Source organism: Pyrus communis, chromosome 12 (genome assembly GCF_963583255.1).
Source record: "Pyrus communis chromosome 12, drPyrComm1.1, whole genome shotgun sequence".
Classification (NCBI taxonomy): domain Eukaryota; kingdom Viridiplantae; phylum Streptophyta; class Magnoliopsida; order Rosales; family Rosaceae; genus Pyrus; species Pyrus communis.
This window is the reverse complement of record NC_084814.1, coordinates 23,492,711-23,508,432: the sequence shown is the minus strand read 5'-3', so window position 1 is coordinate 23,508,432 and position 15,722 is coordinate 23,492,711. Positions and strand designations below refer to the sequence as shown.

Sequence of the window (15,722 nt, the reverse complement as noted above, 5' to 3'; positions counted from 1 at the left end):
GTGAACTTGAACCACATTATTGCTAACCCATTGTGAGGCTTAGCCTACCCCTTTCCCTTTAATATAGATAATATTGTTTGTTAAAATAAAATAAAAAATAAAAAATCCCTTATGGGGTCGAAATATCCCGTGCTGGGGTTGCTCAATGCGACACATTGTGCAGTATGTTACAAACTTTTTCGGCAACTACTTTGGATTCAAGAACATGAACCTCTAGTCGGACTTAGAAAATGGCGAGTTCAAGTAAAAAGTAAGATTTAGATGGTAATCATGTTCTTCAATGATTTTATACAAATTTGAACAGCAATGCAACAATTCCAACCGACATGCTTCGAAAACATTTACTCAAATTTCACTCTTTTAAGGCTTTTATGCAGATTTATGAACAGAAATCTCCCTTTGAAACATATCATTCAATATGTTTGAATGAATTTTGTAACACAGGAAATGATATCATATAAATAAGGAAGATGAACAAGACGAACGCGTGCAATGGAACGCATAAGGAATACATTTGCAAAGGAAAAACACATTAGATAACAAGAACTGGTATTAATAACTTAATATATTAATTCAACAAGCAGTACGTCTTACTCACATGAACAATTAATAACTGGCCTCAACGTAACAAAGATCGCAACTAGAATTTCATTTTAAGTACCTCACGCAATTGCAGACGTTTTTTGTGTGTTTCTTCTGATGCGTGAGGCATAAATTCTTCTCCAGATTCATGTGCAGGAGGCTTAAATTCATCTGGAGATTCGTACTCGGGAGGGCTAAATTGTTTGGGAAGAGATACCTCCCTAAGTGCGGCAAGAGCAGCTTTTCTCTTTTGCTTCACCTCCCGCCAAATCCTTATCTGGTCCTCTAGTCTTTCTTTCGCTCTCTCAGCGAGATCAGCCCTAGTAGTAGCCTGCTCAGCCCGGTTCCTGAATTGCGCAACCTTTTCCATTGCAGCTTCCAACTCCTTCTTCAAACTTTCTGACTTATCTTCCGCGGCGCTGAAGCTGAACTGACGACTAAGGCCTTCCTCCAATGACAAAGGAATTTGATCAGCCTGCTCAGCCTTCTTAACCAAGGATTCGTACTCCTTCAACGAAATTGTTACTTGGTAATAGTTCTCATCCTTTTGCTCTTCAGCTTCTTCCTTCAGTTCACCAATTTCGGAAACCTCAACAAAATCAACAAGGGGAGATTGTTTGTCCGTTTCTGCATCTGCTCTATCTGCTCCTTGCTTTAACATTCTGTTTTCGTTCTTGGCAGTTTCAGCTTCTATTGCTAGTTGCTGAATCGCGAGGTACAACCCCGATTTCACATGTTCGGTTCTTGCTTCAGCTGCCTCTGCTGCTGCAATTTTTGACCTCCCTCTATGAAGCTCAGATTCCAGCATTGCTATCTCAACCTGCGCATTGTTTTCCCTTTCTGCCATCTCACCAAGCTCTATTATAGCTTTCTGTAAATCCTCAGTAAGAACTTCAACGTCACGATTCAGGCTGTTGGCCACTTGACTTGCATCAATAAGCTCCAATTTTAATTTATTCAGTTCCATTTCTAGCGCCCTGATGAAACCTTCCTGATCCGAGATCTTTCTTTCCTTCTCTTCTAACTCCTTTTCCAGCTGCTTCAAGTCATTCATCGCATCAGAAGACGCCATCTTAGAGAAACTAAGGTTTTCATTCGCCTGTTTAATCTCCAACTGAAGCATCTCAATGAACGAAGACTTGGCTTGGAGCTGATTCTCCAACTCCTCCATCTTCGCCATTTGTTTGTTTGAATCTTCAAGCTGCTCCTGTACTAGAAGAGCAGCCTGTATAGCTACCTCAATCTCAGCATCTTTCGCAGATAAGATCGCTAACTTCTCTTTCTCTCCTTCACTAGCAGCAACCCTTGACATAACCATGGCTTCACTTAACTCCGAGACATGTTTAAGAAGCTCTTCTGCCCTCTCTTTTTCCATCACGAAAGCTGTTTCCATCAGCTCCGCTTGCGTTAGAGCTTTTAGCTCTGAATCTCTAGCGTCCGCGAGTTTTGTTTCCATGCTAAGCAGCTCTGCTTGTGTAGCCTTCAACTCACCAAAAACGTGCATGAGCTGCTCTCTCACCTTCAGAGTTTCTGTCAGCTGATCTGCTATCTCCTTTACCTTGAATTCGAGTTGGTATATCTGCGCCCGAGCCTCTTTACATTCCTCAACGTACTTATCTCTTTCGGACTCGATGTTTTCAAGGAGGGCGGAGAGTTCATCTGCAGTGTACTGGTGGTGTTGCAGCTTGAGAAGGGCTTGCATGTAGGCAGCATCTTTTGCTTCCAGCTGCACCTTGTAATTGGCCAAATCCTTCAACACACCTTCAAGCTCCCTCTTTTTCTCACTATCCTTCTGAAAAAAAAAATTGTGGGAATCAACAAACTTAAGAACAATATTTGCATGCCAAAACAGCCTATCAAGAGAATGGTTACACACAAACTACCAGATTATGTATTTAGTTAATTAGTTTTGGTAAGCATCTTCAAATATACCTTTCCATAAGCACTATACCAAATCAAATTTGGTGAAGAAAGTTGAGGTTTCATTTTTGCAAAGTTTCTTAACTTTGCGATATGGAAGAATTGTTCACATCCTTCACATCTCCTTTCACGCATGGCAAAAGTTCAAGCCTAATATGAACAATTGAACTGGGTTGACATAGAGCACAACTCCTTAAAAACAATGGTAGTAGTAGGAGTAGCTCAACTCCTTATAAACTTGCAAGTCTTTTAACTTTTCGATGTGAATTAGTTTTTCACATCCTCACATTTGGAACCCTAGAAATCCTAGAAATTACCTTGTAATGATCGTGCATCACTTGTTTTTTTTTTTATTCGAATAATATTCTAATGTAATCTAAATTACGGTTTACGAAGAGTGAGATTTGAACTTGGATGCAAAAGTATGAGCAGACGGTGCTAGCCAATTTTACTATGCCATCATACATCACATCTTTAAATACACGGTATAATTGCATGAAAAAAAAATGAAAATATGAGTTACACTTGAAAACCATGTGCACATATCACAACTCAAACTTAAAGGAAGGATCTTCCAACAGAACTGAGCGGTTAGGCTGTTCATGTGTACACATACAAAGTTAGATCACTTACATCTGTGCCAGAAACCCGCTTTTTCAGGTGATCAGTCTTCTCTTCAAACAAGGACAAAGCAGCCCGGACTGATTCAATTGGTTTCGTATCAATCTCTCCCATATTTCCCAGTCAGTTAAATCATATATGGGCGAAATTGTAATGATGAAATAATGATACCTGACAGGGAAATTGAGTGAGTGAAAGTGGAGAAAGAAGTGTACAGGAAACTTGATGTGAATTCTGGGAATTATTGATAGAATGAAACACTGTTTTATTTGCTTTGGAGGATGCTACAAATTAAGGAGAAGGTCCTTCCTGTGTAAGTTCCGCCGGTGCTTTGGATTGATCACCAAAAATGGCAGAATACAAAAACCTCTTTGGTTCAAAAGATTAGGAGCAACAAATGTAGTTGGACTATGTTTGTTATAGTTGGACTATGCGACATATAGATAGATTACAAAAATATGCCTGCGCACTTGTGTGCTAAATCCAATTTGTTGTTGGTAATAATGGTATATACTATATACCATAAATTTTCCAGCATATGACTCCCAAATTCTGTATCCACGTCTGTAGTTCGATGTGGGCAAGACAATGCTGTAAACTCTTCTAAAATATATATCGTTATCGTCATTTATGTGAGTCGAATTTAGAATCTCCTCTAATAAGAGACTATTTAGTAAATGTATGGAAAACTCTACACACAAACATCTTCATATCTATACTATTATAAAGCTATTTAGTAAATATACGTGACTAAAATAAAATCTTTCGTACGTGCATAAGCGCGTGTAAAAAGGGCTATCTTAAAGAGCTGACTTGTACTTTGTCACTTGAGAATGGGGAATACCAACTGTGATGGATGACCTGTAATTGTCTCATGGCACTGCTTCAAAATATATATAGGTCATGTGCCCCAACCATGATTGAACTATTATTGAATCTATGAATGGAGAAAATGGTGATTTTTCGTCCTTGTCTTCCTTAACGTACAAAATAATTAACAATTATGATTCGCTTGATTGAATTAGAAGCATATAGTTAATGGGATTGTTAAGAAAAAACGAATTAAGGTCATCCCCATATAGATTAACTTAGAGTTTTGGTTGTTTTGAGCTACATAGGCTTGGATATGGTTTATGGGGTGCATTTTGGCTCACTATCCTTAAATGGTGGTAATGCTCACCACCTTACTTATTACCATTGGATGAGTTTTTTTTGGAAAAATTCATTAGATGAGTTTAAATTTTGAGATTTGTATCTATTCATTGCACATATCTTGAAATGTAAACTCATACAACGTTGATAAATAAGGTGGTGGTGACTCAAGCCGCCACACACCAATCTTTTCTTTTAAAGGTTTTCAAATTTGGATATATTGAGAATTTTTTTCTTTCATGAATTATTGAATCGTTTTAATTAACTATTTTTCCTCACATGCAGTACTTGTTTGGTACTGAGGTGCTTTTATAAAAAGTGGGTATAAAAAAAAGCTGAGCTTAAAAAGGTGTTTGATAAACATTTAAAAACAGCTTATTTTCACAGTTTTAGGTGAAAAAAAAGTTGAAATGTGAAGCAGCAAAAATATGCTTATTCTCACAGCACAGCAAAAACAGTTTTTTTTTTCAAAGCACAACAATACCAAACCAGCGCAGTAATGTGAGTTTGGCAGATTGGCAGTTGCCAATGATACTTCATATGCTGATGTCTCATCATCTCTCATCTCTTAATTCTATTTTTCTCCAACAAACACACATATTGAGAGAGAGAGAGAGAGAGAGAGAGAGAGAGAGAGAGAGGGGGGCTGAGGCATTGTTCTTCTTCTTCTTCTTCTTTCTTCTTGCAATCTGGTGTTTTAGCGAAGAGTTGGAAAATGGAGAAAACTCTGACAAGAGTTGGGAGCTTTTGGGTTTCCAAGAAAGCTAAGGAAGAGATCTCCAACATCACTCAAGATCTCTCTGTATGTAATTCTACCACCCTAGCTTCCACACATACACTCTCACCCTCTGTTGCATGCATTGTTCTTGATCTTGATTATATTGTTTTCTTTTGTTGGAAGTAATCTTGGATTAATGCTGCTTAATTGAGATCTTTTTGTTCTGTCTAAGATTAATTGTGTGTATATTTGCTTTTACTAAATCTTTCCCAATTCCTAATGCTTTTTTTTTTCTTCTTTTAATTGAAAATTTCAGTCATTATCAAACACTGTTGAGGAGAAAGCAAAACGGATATTCAACAAGCTCAAAGGTACATATGGAGCCTTTTATTTTAACCTCATTCCTTGTGATTTTACTCTATAAGAATACATTGAATGTCATATAAAAATTTGACAAAATTAAATATGACTTATTTGGAGTGGCTCCACTTTTGCTTAGACTACCGCTTTTTGTAATAAAACTCCTACATCTGTTATATTGTGCTAATGGTAAGATGCATGCAAGCTGATGGACGATATATGCTTGATGTAATCAAATAGGGTAGTGTTATCCGCACTCCTATTTTTACTTTTTACACACCTCTCTTAATTTTTTGCGATCTAGTGAATTGAAAAAGATCAATGGCAAAAAAAAAAAAGGGTGTGAGGGAGGTAAAAATAGGTGCGTGAATTGTATTATCCATCAAATAATTAGGCATTATACAGAAAAACTAAAATGGTGAATCAACAACGAGTAAATATGGTAATGCATGTATCCTTAACTAGTTATGGAGTATGAGTTGGTTTGAATGAGAACGAATTGGATTTCTCAAAACATGTTCTTGGCCTAATACAGCCTTAATTTTGTGTGCTATGTATGAACGGTTTTGGTACCTAGCTGGACTGACCCAATTTATTCTTTAATCACATGGTTATTCACTTGATTAATCAGAAGTACGACTTTATAGTTCTTTAAGTTCATACTTAAACCCTCCTGTCTATCTTCTTGTATAGGTAAGCAACAAAAACCGTTGCCTGATCTTCTCCGAGAGTACTACCTTCCGCCCGGCCTGTTTCCCCGGAACATAACATGTTACGAATTTGACGAATCAAAGGGCAAGCTCATTGTTTACTTGCCTTCTCCCTGTGAAGTGAGCTTCAAGGACTCATCTGTTGTACGATACAGCATTCGCATCAAAGGAACATTGTCGAGGGGAAAGCTTAGTGGAATCGAAGGAATGAAGACAAAGGTTCTGGTGTGGGTGAAAGTCACTAGCGTTTCTGTCGAGGGCTATAAGTCTGACAAAGTATGGTTCACCGCTGGTATGAAGAAATCACGACCCAAAGATGCTTATGAAATGCCTCGCGATGCCATTATAGTCGAAGAATTCTAAGGATGCGTGAGGTTTTTCGTTTTTACACTCGTTATATTTTCGGAATATCAAAATCTTAAGCAAATAATTGTGCACGCAATTGTTTTCTTTTATTCGATATGCAGAAATTGTCATGCGACTTGATCATTTTCCCAATATTATAGATTTCTGAAAGATGTAAAGAAAAAAAATGATCATTCACAACAGACAACTATGATAAAAAATAAACTGAAAAGACCTCCACAACTCCGTCAGTTGAGTTGGGTTGGAATGAGTTGGGGCGAGTCCTCTCGGAAAGAGCGAGTTCAAGGGCGGGCGCCGGGCAGGTTCACTTCGCGCTGATGCCTTTGAGAAATGCAGTCTGAATGTCAAAGAAGTGAACTGTACATATCGGTGGATGTTGCAATTGAGCTTGTTCCCACGGCCAAAATGATCACCAAAACTGCAACTATCTTGTCCCTTCTTCTTGTTATACGATTTCCATCCTTGTCAAGAATGTGAAACTATAAACTGCCTTATAGAAAGCGGAAATTCCATGCATCCTTTTTCTCCTTTGCACATTCCGGTTTATTTCTATTCCTTGATTTTTTATTTTATTTTATTTAATTCAATCTAAGGCGCAAAATAAACAAGGATGTTCATAGAGAGAAAACGAGTATGCGAAAATCAATTCTCCATATAAAACATGCTTGCAATGCAATCTAGAGAAGTAAACAAGGTCAAAATTATTTATTTTTCTTACTTAAGATTAGAGTGGCCGAGAATATAAACGAGAGACAAACCATAGTAGTTGATCGCATGAACTGAAAGAAACACCATATGTTTGGGATAACAATGCCACTGTGTAAGTAAAGAAGAGCAAGGCGCAAGTGAGGGATACAAATCTTGAGGTGTCCCGGGACAAACTAGGCTTCTTTACGAAAAGCAAGTCGTCTATGCTCCCCGTCAAGGAGAAGTTAATGACACAGAACACGAGCAGGAGACGAGGTGGGTACCTTAATCGAACAATGACGTTGAGATCTGAGGTCCAAAGCGGAAATCAGGGTTTTGATCAAAGTTTTGTCGAGTCACCAAACTGCGTCGCCAAAGAAACTAATCAAAAAGTAAATGTCAACACATATCAAGAGAGAAATCCGAGCAGCTGAGCTCATATCAGAAGGCTTGCCAAGCTCTGGTCTAATCGGGTGAACTGCAATATTCATTCAAACATTCATTCACCCGTTTTTCATATATCAGAAAATTACTTGTACAAAAGAAGATCGCACGGTGTTTTTGTAGCAAGAGGCTCACCAATCACCATTGACATGAAACCATAAGAAAAAGCCCTTGGAAATTTCCACTTAATTAAAGACAGCAAAAACAAATGAGGTTTAGAGGAGCTTTGGCAACAAAAAATCATCACTGAATTCAATTTCGATCGAATGCAGATTGGAACGAAATCATTTGACATAATGAAGGTAATAGAACGAAATTTTGGATGAGATGAAAGGGAAATGAATCATGTGCATTTCCTTCCGTTGCATTGAATAGATATAAAAGAAGAATTAAGGGCCAAAATTAAAAGAAAATGCGTAGATAGTGGGAAAATGTGTGCAGAAATCACTATCAAAAGAAATTGCAAACCAATAAAGAAGTGAATAAGCAAAAAGCAGGTGTAACAACCCATCCCGTAATTTACGGAACGGAAGGGTTTTCTCGTAATTTCACTTGGTTCGGACCAAATATTTTGTGAAATGACTACTTTTTGGGTCTTATTATGTGTGCCCAACGGGGCCCACTGCTTTTGGGTTTGTCCCCCGGCCCCAATCTCTCTTCACCTCTCTTTCTCTATCTCTCTTTCCCGTGGACTCTCACTCAAAACCTTCTCCCAACTATCTCTCTTCTTCTCTTCGAACAAAGACAGTGGCACCACCCTCGCCGGAGCGGCGAGCACCACCACCCACCACCATCACTCTTCCCTATCTGTGTGAAACCTGGAGCAAAGAAGGGACGCACTCAAACCTCCCCGTGCCTCGTGATACCTTGGCACTTGTCACATCCCTAGCTCGACTCTACCGTAGCACGATATTGTCCATTTTGGGCCCCGACCACGCCCTCATGGTTTCGTTTCTGGGAACTCAAACGAGAACTTCCCAGTGGGTTACCTATCCTAGGAATGCTCTCGCCCGAACTTGCTTAACTTAGGAGTTCCAATGGAACCTGAAACCAGTGAGTTCCCAAAAGGCCTCGTGCTATATGGAGGTGGACATGTACATATAAGGCACATCCCCCCCTCTCCGTTGGTCAATGTGGGACATTACAGCACTGCCACTATGCACCTCCCCCTCCGACTAACCCTCGACGTATGGAAGGCCTAGAATCATTTAGATGGTGTTTATATGTGAATTTGGGACAATTTTGAGTTGTTTTTGTGGATTGTGGACATAGAACTCTTATGGGAAAAATCTTTCCCAATTTGCCGGTAAGGAACCCTGTCTTTGCAGACGTTCTCCAGCCAGCCACCATATGTCATGAAATTGGTATAGATCTCTTCCTTGTTCCTTAGGCTTCATTTTAGTATTTTGTTTGACATGTTTTGGTCACGTTTTAGGGTTGGATGGAGCTTGGAAAGCTCCGGCTTTCCTCTTCCTCAAAACCGGCCGACCCGATCCAATCCCCCAAACCCATCTCAGTTATTTAGCCCAAAGCCTTAGGCCGGGCTACCTAGGCCCAAACCTAATTACCTAGCTCAACCCAAATTCCCTCAAACCAACCCAGTTTAGACCCCAGCTGAACCTGGGCCTAGGCATGTTACATAATCCATCCTTGAACCCTTGGGCCGGGCTACCAAGCCCAGAAGCAAACCCAGCCCAATCCGGTGGAATATTTCGAGGAATATTCTTGTGTTGACTTTTTGTTGATTTTTTCGAAATTTACCGAGGACCCTTCTTAGGGTAATTCGACATCATGAATCCGTTTTTTATGTCCGTTTTCCCAAATTCAATTAGAGTTTTATTAATTGAACCCTTTATATGCTTAGGGGCAATTGTTTGTGGCGTTTCCGTCTTTGCTATTTTGCGTGGCTCTTCAGCGGCTAAGTATCTGTGAGTGGACCCCTTCTAAAATGCATGTTTTAATAGTATAAATGCATACATGAAAAAGCATGTTTTTATGGTTACATTGAAAAGCATGATTTATGGTTACGTTTTATGAGTAAATTAGATTTACACCGTATGATTATCATGCTTTACTAAGAATATTTTGGAATACCGTACTTTATCGAATTTATATTCTTTATAGTATATATGATCGATGACTATATACTATTTATGAACATGTTTTTACACTCTTTGTAGTATATATGATGGATGACTATATACTATGAAGATGTTTTAAGATAAATGTACTTATGTTGGAAAGATTATATTCAATGTTTTGTTCTTATCTAGTGGTCAATGTTTTGCCTACGGGCGATGATACTTAATTGGCCTATGATGGATGACTATATACTATGAAGATGTTTTGAGATAAATGTATTAATGTTGGAAAGATTATATTCAATATTTTGTGCTTATCTAGTGGTCAATGTTTTGCCTACGGGCGATGATACTTATTTGGCCTACGGATCGGGTGATGTAAGGGCCTACAGGTCAGAAGATATTATATTTGGCCTACGGATCGGGCAATGTAAGGGCCTATGGATCGGAAGATATATTATATTTAGCCTACGAGTCAGGTGATGTAAGGGCGTATGGGTTGGAAGATATATTATATTTAGCCTACGGGTCAAGTGATGTAGGGGCTTCGGTCTATTATGATAGCACTATTTAGCACATTATATACGATACATGTTTTATGAAAGGTTTTATGGCATGCTAGGGTTTTGGAAAACCTATTACATATTATGCTATTAGTTTTCATAAAACTTTGGGGGTTAGTACGTTGATAAATAATTGTTTAAGTATTATATATATATATATATATATATATATATATATATATATATCAACTTGGTCCACTTATGTTTGTTTTGCACCCCCTCAGGATTTAGACTCAAGGCGTACAATCCCAGCGTCAAGGCACTTCCGCATCGACATCTTCGAGTTCTCTCAGTGTAGGACCCATTCCTTTGCTCATTCAATTTTATATTATTTCTTTTTAGTGGTCTAGTTAGTTGTATACTTTGAACAATTCCTAAGTTGCATATTCATTGTATTTTAATTCATAACTTTTATTTATATTCATTGTTCTTATGCATGTTAGTATGGTTTCGTCACCTTCGGGTGTCGGCCAACACGTGCTTACCCTGGTATTTGGAGAATATCAGGGTCAAGTGTGTCAGAAGAGCTGATAGAGTTATCCTCAAGCTTTAGATCAGATCGATATGATCTTAACTGTTGTAATGAAATCACAAGTAAGAAAGTGGCAGGAGAGGAATTACAAGTGTTACAATCTAATCTGACATTGCACCCCCAATTATTCTCTTTAGATCAGATCGATATGATCTTAACTGTTGTAATGAAATCACAAGTAAGAAAGTGGCAGGAGAGGAATTACAAGTGTTACAATCTAATCTGACATTGCACCCCCAATTAGTCTCTTTAGATCAGATCGATATGATCTTAGCTGTTGTAATGAAATCACAAGTAAGAAAGTGGCAGGAGAGGAATTACAAGTGTTACAATCTAATCTGACATTGCACCCCCATATAGCCTCTAATGATATTTTTTTTTTTTTTTTTTTTTTTTGTTTCGCGATAAGAATATTTGTTTTGGTCATGGTAACATGAATCATGTCTCAATATGTCTAGTGCTTTGTAAACGTTCTAGTTGGGGTCATTCTTTCACAACGTAGAATTGCTAAGAGGGTTGTGGTTAGTTTTCGGGGGACAAACTGAAGGGTTGAATTTGGTTGGCTTTGGTCTTTGTTTGAGTTACTTAGATATTGATAACATTATCATATCATATCCTCGTTGATTCAATATTGGGAGTCGGAAATACAAATTTTCTTAGGTTCTGGTATGCATTTTGATTATTTGTGAAAGAGTTCTGAGTAGCAGACAGCAGGGAGGGAAGTACATTTATCTCTAGCTTATATTCGTTTTAAGCTATACCTTCGCTCTGAACTTTCCGATAACGAACTGTTTACTTGGAAGCTCCTCATAACCTTGACTTCCCGTTGCTTGTTCCTGACATAATTGCATCAGATCTCGTTCTTGAAATATATTCATAAACCTAGATTTGACATGATTTATAACATTTGTTCATTTTTCTGTGAATCTTATGCTTTCATTTATCGAATACCGAATATAAAATGAATGTATGCACAAACGTTTCACATTCTTGTTCCTGTAGTAGTAACTAGAACCGGTCACACATGCATCTCCTTAACTTGCAGATAAGGAGCTGGACATAATCAAGATGGCCGTGTATGGTGACGTGATCCGGCCAGGAAACCAATGCCGATGCAGAACTGTGGCCGAGATGCTTGGCCAGCACAAGTCGAAGGACCAAACAGCTGCTTGCAAGTTGCCATAGCTTAGGCTCTTCAGCAACCAATTGCTAGTTTCTAAATAGTTTTTGAGAAGGGTAACCCAGCCCACAAATTTGGGTCAACTTGATTAATGTCTGATTAGACATGTTAATCAAATTTTAACTTTCCTTGTGCCATGATGGCCATTGACATAATGTTTGGAAATTACCTTCCCCATTATAAAAAGCAATTATGCAAAGCAATTTTCTTATACTGCTGTGCTAAGTCAATGGAAACGATAAAGGTTTGATTTATTGTTTTACTTTCACGAAAATGATTACCGCACATCTCTTTTCTCCTTCATGTGTATAGTATTTACGTCTCTAAATTTTTATTTATTTATTCAATTCAAACGTTTGGTGGTAAAGCATCACCACGTCAAGAAATGAGTGTAGCGGAGATGATAATGTTTTGTTGGATGTGCGAGCTCATGAGAAAAGACAAAGACATGATTAAGAACGAGGATATTTGAGGTGAAATAGGAGTAGCCGCAATTGAAGATACGATGAGAGAAAATCAGTTAAGGTGGTTTGGACACGTGACCAAAGACCTACAGATGCTCTGATTAGAAAATGTGAATATATGACAGAAGCTCAGGGCAAAAAGGTAGAGAAATACCTAGAAAGACTACAAAGAGACTTTAAAAAAAAGACATGGAGTATTTAGAGCTAACAAAAGTCTTAATACAAAATTAAGCACAATAATATTTTAAAATTCATTTAACCGACCCACTTATTTTGATAATTATTGTTGTTGTATTCATTACAAATGTTAGAAATAATCAAGAGTGCAAAAAAGAAGCTGGGCATGTAAAAATCATTTTCATTGGTTGACAAACAACAAACCACTTTCTTTGTTTTTTAAATTTTTGTACAACTATCGTACATGAGATGAGGACGTATTTCAGTAAATAAAATCTTAGCATACATGATTGGTGAAAGGGACATTATTAATTCTAGCATTTCTAAGATCTAAGCATGCATGATTGATGCTGCGCCACCGTCGAATCATTGAAGGTTGGACTAAAATCAAATAAGTAAATAAAGAATAGGAACACTATCTAGAGGGGACATAAAGAGAAGAATGGGTCATACCTCCATTGACAAGGGAGACCTACCTTCTTGATTGACCCACCAACTACGGTACAAGTCTGGCCGGTAGCAAACATGGATCTTAAAGCTCATTTTTGTGAAAGACTAGTGTAAGGTTTTTTTTTTTTTTAAAATACTTTTAAAATAACTTAACGCGTTTTTAGTAAAACTATTTTTGAGTTTTAAAGTTTTTTAAGTGTTTTTTTTTTTTTATGATTCACTTGCACTAAGAATTTATTTAGAAAAATATTTTCACCAAAAATGTTTTCAGTTATTTTAAAAACACTTCCAAATGAGCTCTATATTGACAAGTTTGATACTAGATTGTACTATAATAGACTACTTAAATAACTTGATTTCATGCGTATTTAATGGCATATTTGTTTATCATATCTGAGAATAAGAATGAATAGGTATGATTCTCTGAATTTTGCATTTACTAAAACATGTAGAAAGTATTAATTATGTGAGTCTCGTTAATTTTGAATGTGAGTTACCCAAAAAATGATAACATAGGGGAGTTGTTTATCTCATATCAAGCTTTTACATCTACAAACCATGCCCTAAGAATTTGAAAGTTGTCTTTTAACTTAGTTGTCTTCTAGCTTAGGGACTAAGAAGGAATACTCCTACCCTCCTAGGCAGTTGATGTCTAAAACTTATTCTTACTAATCTCACCATTTCAAGCTGATTGTGCGGATAAATTTTAGGCATCAATCTCCAAGTTAGAAAACTTGTATGTTCTTCATGATTGCACATAAAATCTAGTTATTTAGTTAATCCAGTCTAGTCTCATATGTGCTATAGGAGTAAAGGGGTATACGACCAGGATATAGAGACAAGCATTCATGCATTTTTAGAGCGATGTATATTCATTTCCTCCTACTGGTATTGACATTATATAAAGTAGTTTTAAACTTTTAAATATGAGCTCGTCTGGAAATGTTTTTAAAAATGGTGAAAGCTCTTTTGGGGAAAATATTATTAGAATTAACATTTAGTAAATATGTAAGTTAATTCTGAAAAAAAAAACATTTTAAAGTGTTTTCTGCAATAAGCATCTAATTCTTGTAGGAAATTTTTTTTTTATCTAAAAATAATTTCAATTATTTTAAATATACTTTCCAACAAACTCTATAACAATTATAATTAACCCAACCTAAAAGCCTAAAAGCGTATTATTATATGGTAGTGCATGCAACCAAACCTGAAAGCATTATTCTTGAAGGATTTAAGAATTTATATCTTTATTTTATTTTATTTTTTCTGTTTTGTGAGTGTTCTTATATAAGATATTTTCTGAGACAAACAATGTGCAAGAGTCTCAAAGGTCAAAATCCATCTGTCCTGCGATAGTTAAATAACTGAACCAAAATATCTACTTATTTGTTTGCCTTGTGAGAGTCTGTGACCTGTCCTTGCAAGTGTGTTATAATATGTATTGTTCTTCTATCTTCTTCTTCTTTTCTTTTTTTTTTCTTTTTTTTTTTTTTTTTTTAATATTATTATTTAGAGAAGGGGATGATTTGAAATTTAGGAGAGTAAAAGTCTCAAACTCAAAACGCATAAGTATAAACTCAACATCTTATCCACTAGGATATTAGACTGTGCGCAGATGCATTGTTCTTCTATCTTTAGATCATAAATAAGATATTAAAAAATTTATTCACCAAGGAGACATATGTAGCTGTTGATTAATTAGTTGATCTCAATATATTATATATATATATATATATACTCATCTTAATTATATATGATTGAAGTCGTTCAACTACATGGTCTTCGTTTGTGATACACATGCAACCAGACCTACCTTCAACTACCCCATCAAATGTCCCTATTTCTTTAAGGTTAACTGGGCAATTTGGTTTCTGCAGATCGCACAGTTTTGTGTCATGAGATCTTTTGCAATGAGTATGAGTTATTCTGAGCGTTTTAACGGTTAGATTTTTATTTACGTTATATATCCGAATGAAGCTTTCAGTTTTACGAATTAGGATTTAGGGTTAAGTTCTTATGATAATTAGGTTTCAAGGCCATCAAAAGTAAGCCTTAGGTTCGGAAAGTGATCTAGGGCTTCTGGTGCTCTTTTGCAATGCGATATAATTACTAAAAAACAATTAATATGATAACAAATTCTTTGTATAAATTTAAAAAAATGATATCAACTAATTTATTATGTTTTCTTTTCATCAAAAGGAGGTTTCTTATATTTTCTGGTGCGTGAGTGATATCGATGAGTAGCTAGAGAGATAGTTGATTGGATCATGGGAAGCAGCAATCATAACTCAAGGGTGGGTTCAAGTAGTGGTGGCAACTGGCATGCACACACATCACATGCCAATTTCTTAATTAAAGTACCTAAAAGTTGGATTATCATTATCTTATTAACTAACTAATTAGAAGGTTCATTATATACCTAATACATGTACCCAATTCATGGACTGGTTCAAGTTGCAGCATCACAACTAGGTAATTAAACTAGTGAATTTGTTATAAATTATAATAACAACCATTATAGAGTGATCTGGTGAACAGATACGAGTTCTAAGTCTGTATTTTACATATCATGTCCTGAATTCGATTGGAGCGTGTGAATCACAAGATAGTGACCCGAAGAATGGCTGAAATACTTGTATGAATACTTCAAATAGCACATGATGGTCCCCCTTTATAAAAACCAAAGATATAAATTATAATATTTTTTTTGTGTGT

General features: G+C 36.7%; 1 protein-coding gene and 1 pseudogene across 1 annotated transcript; one reads left to right on the top strand and one right to left on the bottom strand.

Moving 5' to 3' along the window:
- Positions 1-640: 640 nt before the first annotated feature.
- LOC137710423 (WEB family protein At5g55860-like) lies at positions 641-3,237 on the bottom strand. Its single transcript, XM_068449438.1, has 2 exons — positions 3,136-3,237; positions 641-2,374 (listed from the first exon to the last, which is right to left on the bottom strand). Exons 1-2 carry the CDS (start codon positions 3,235-3,237, stop codon positions 641-643), a joined length of 1,836 nt encoding a protein of 611 aa, XP_068305539.1.
- A 1,578-nt stretch (positions 3,238-4,815) lies between these two features.
- On the top strand, positions 4,816-6,537 carry LOC137709860 (uncharacterized protein At5g01610-like; annotated as a pseudogene).
- The last annotated feature ends 9,185 nt before the right edge of the window (positions 6,538-15,722 follow it).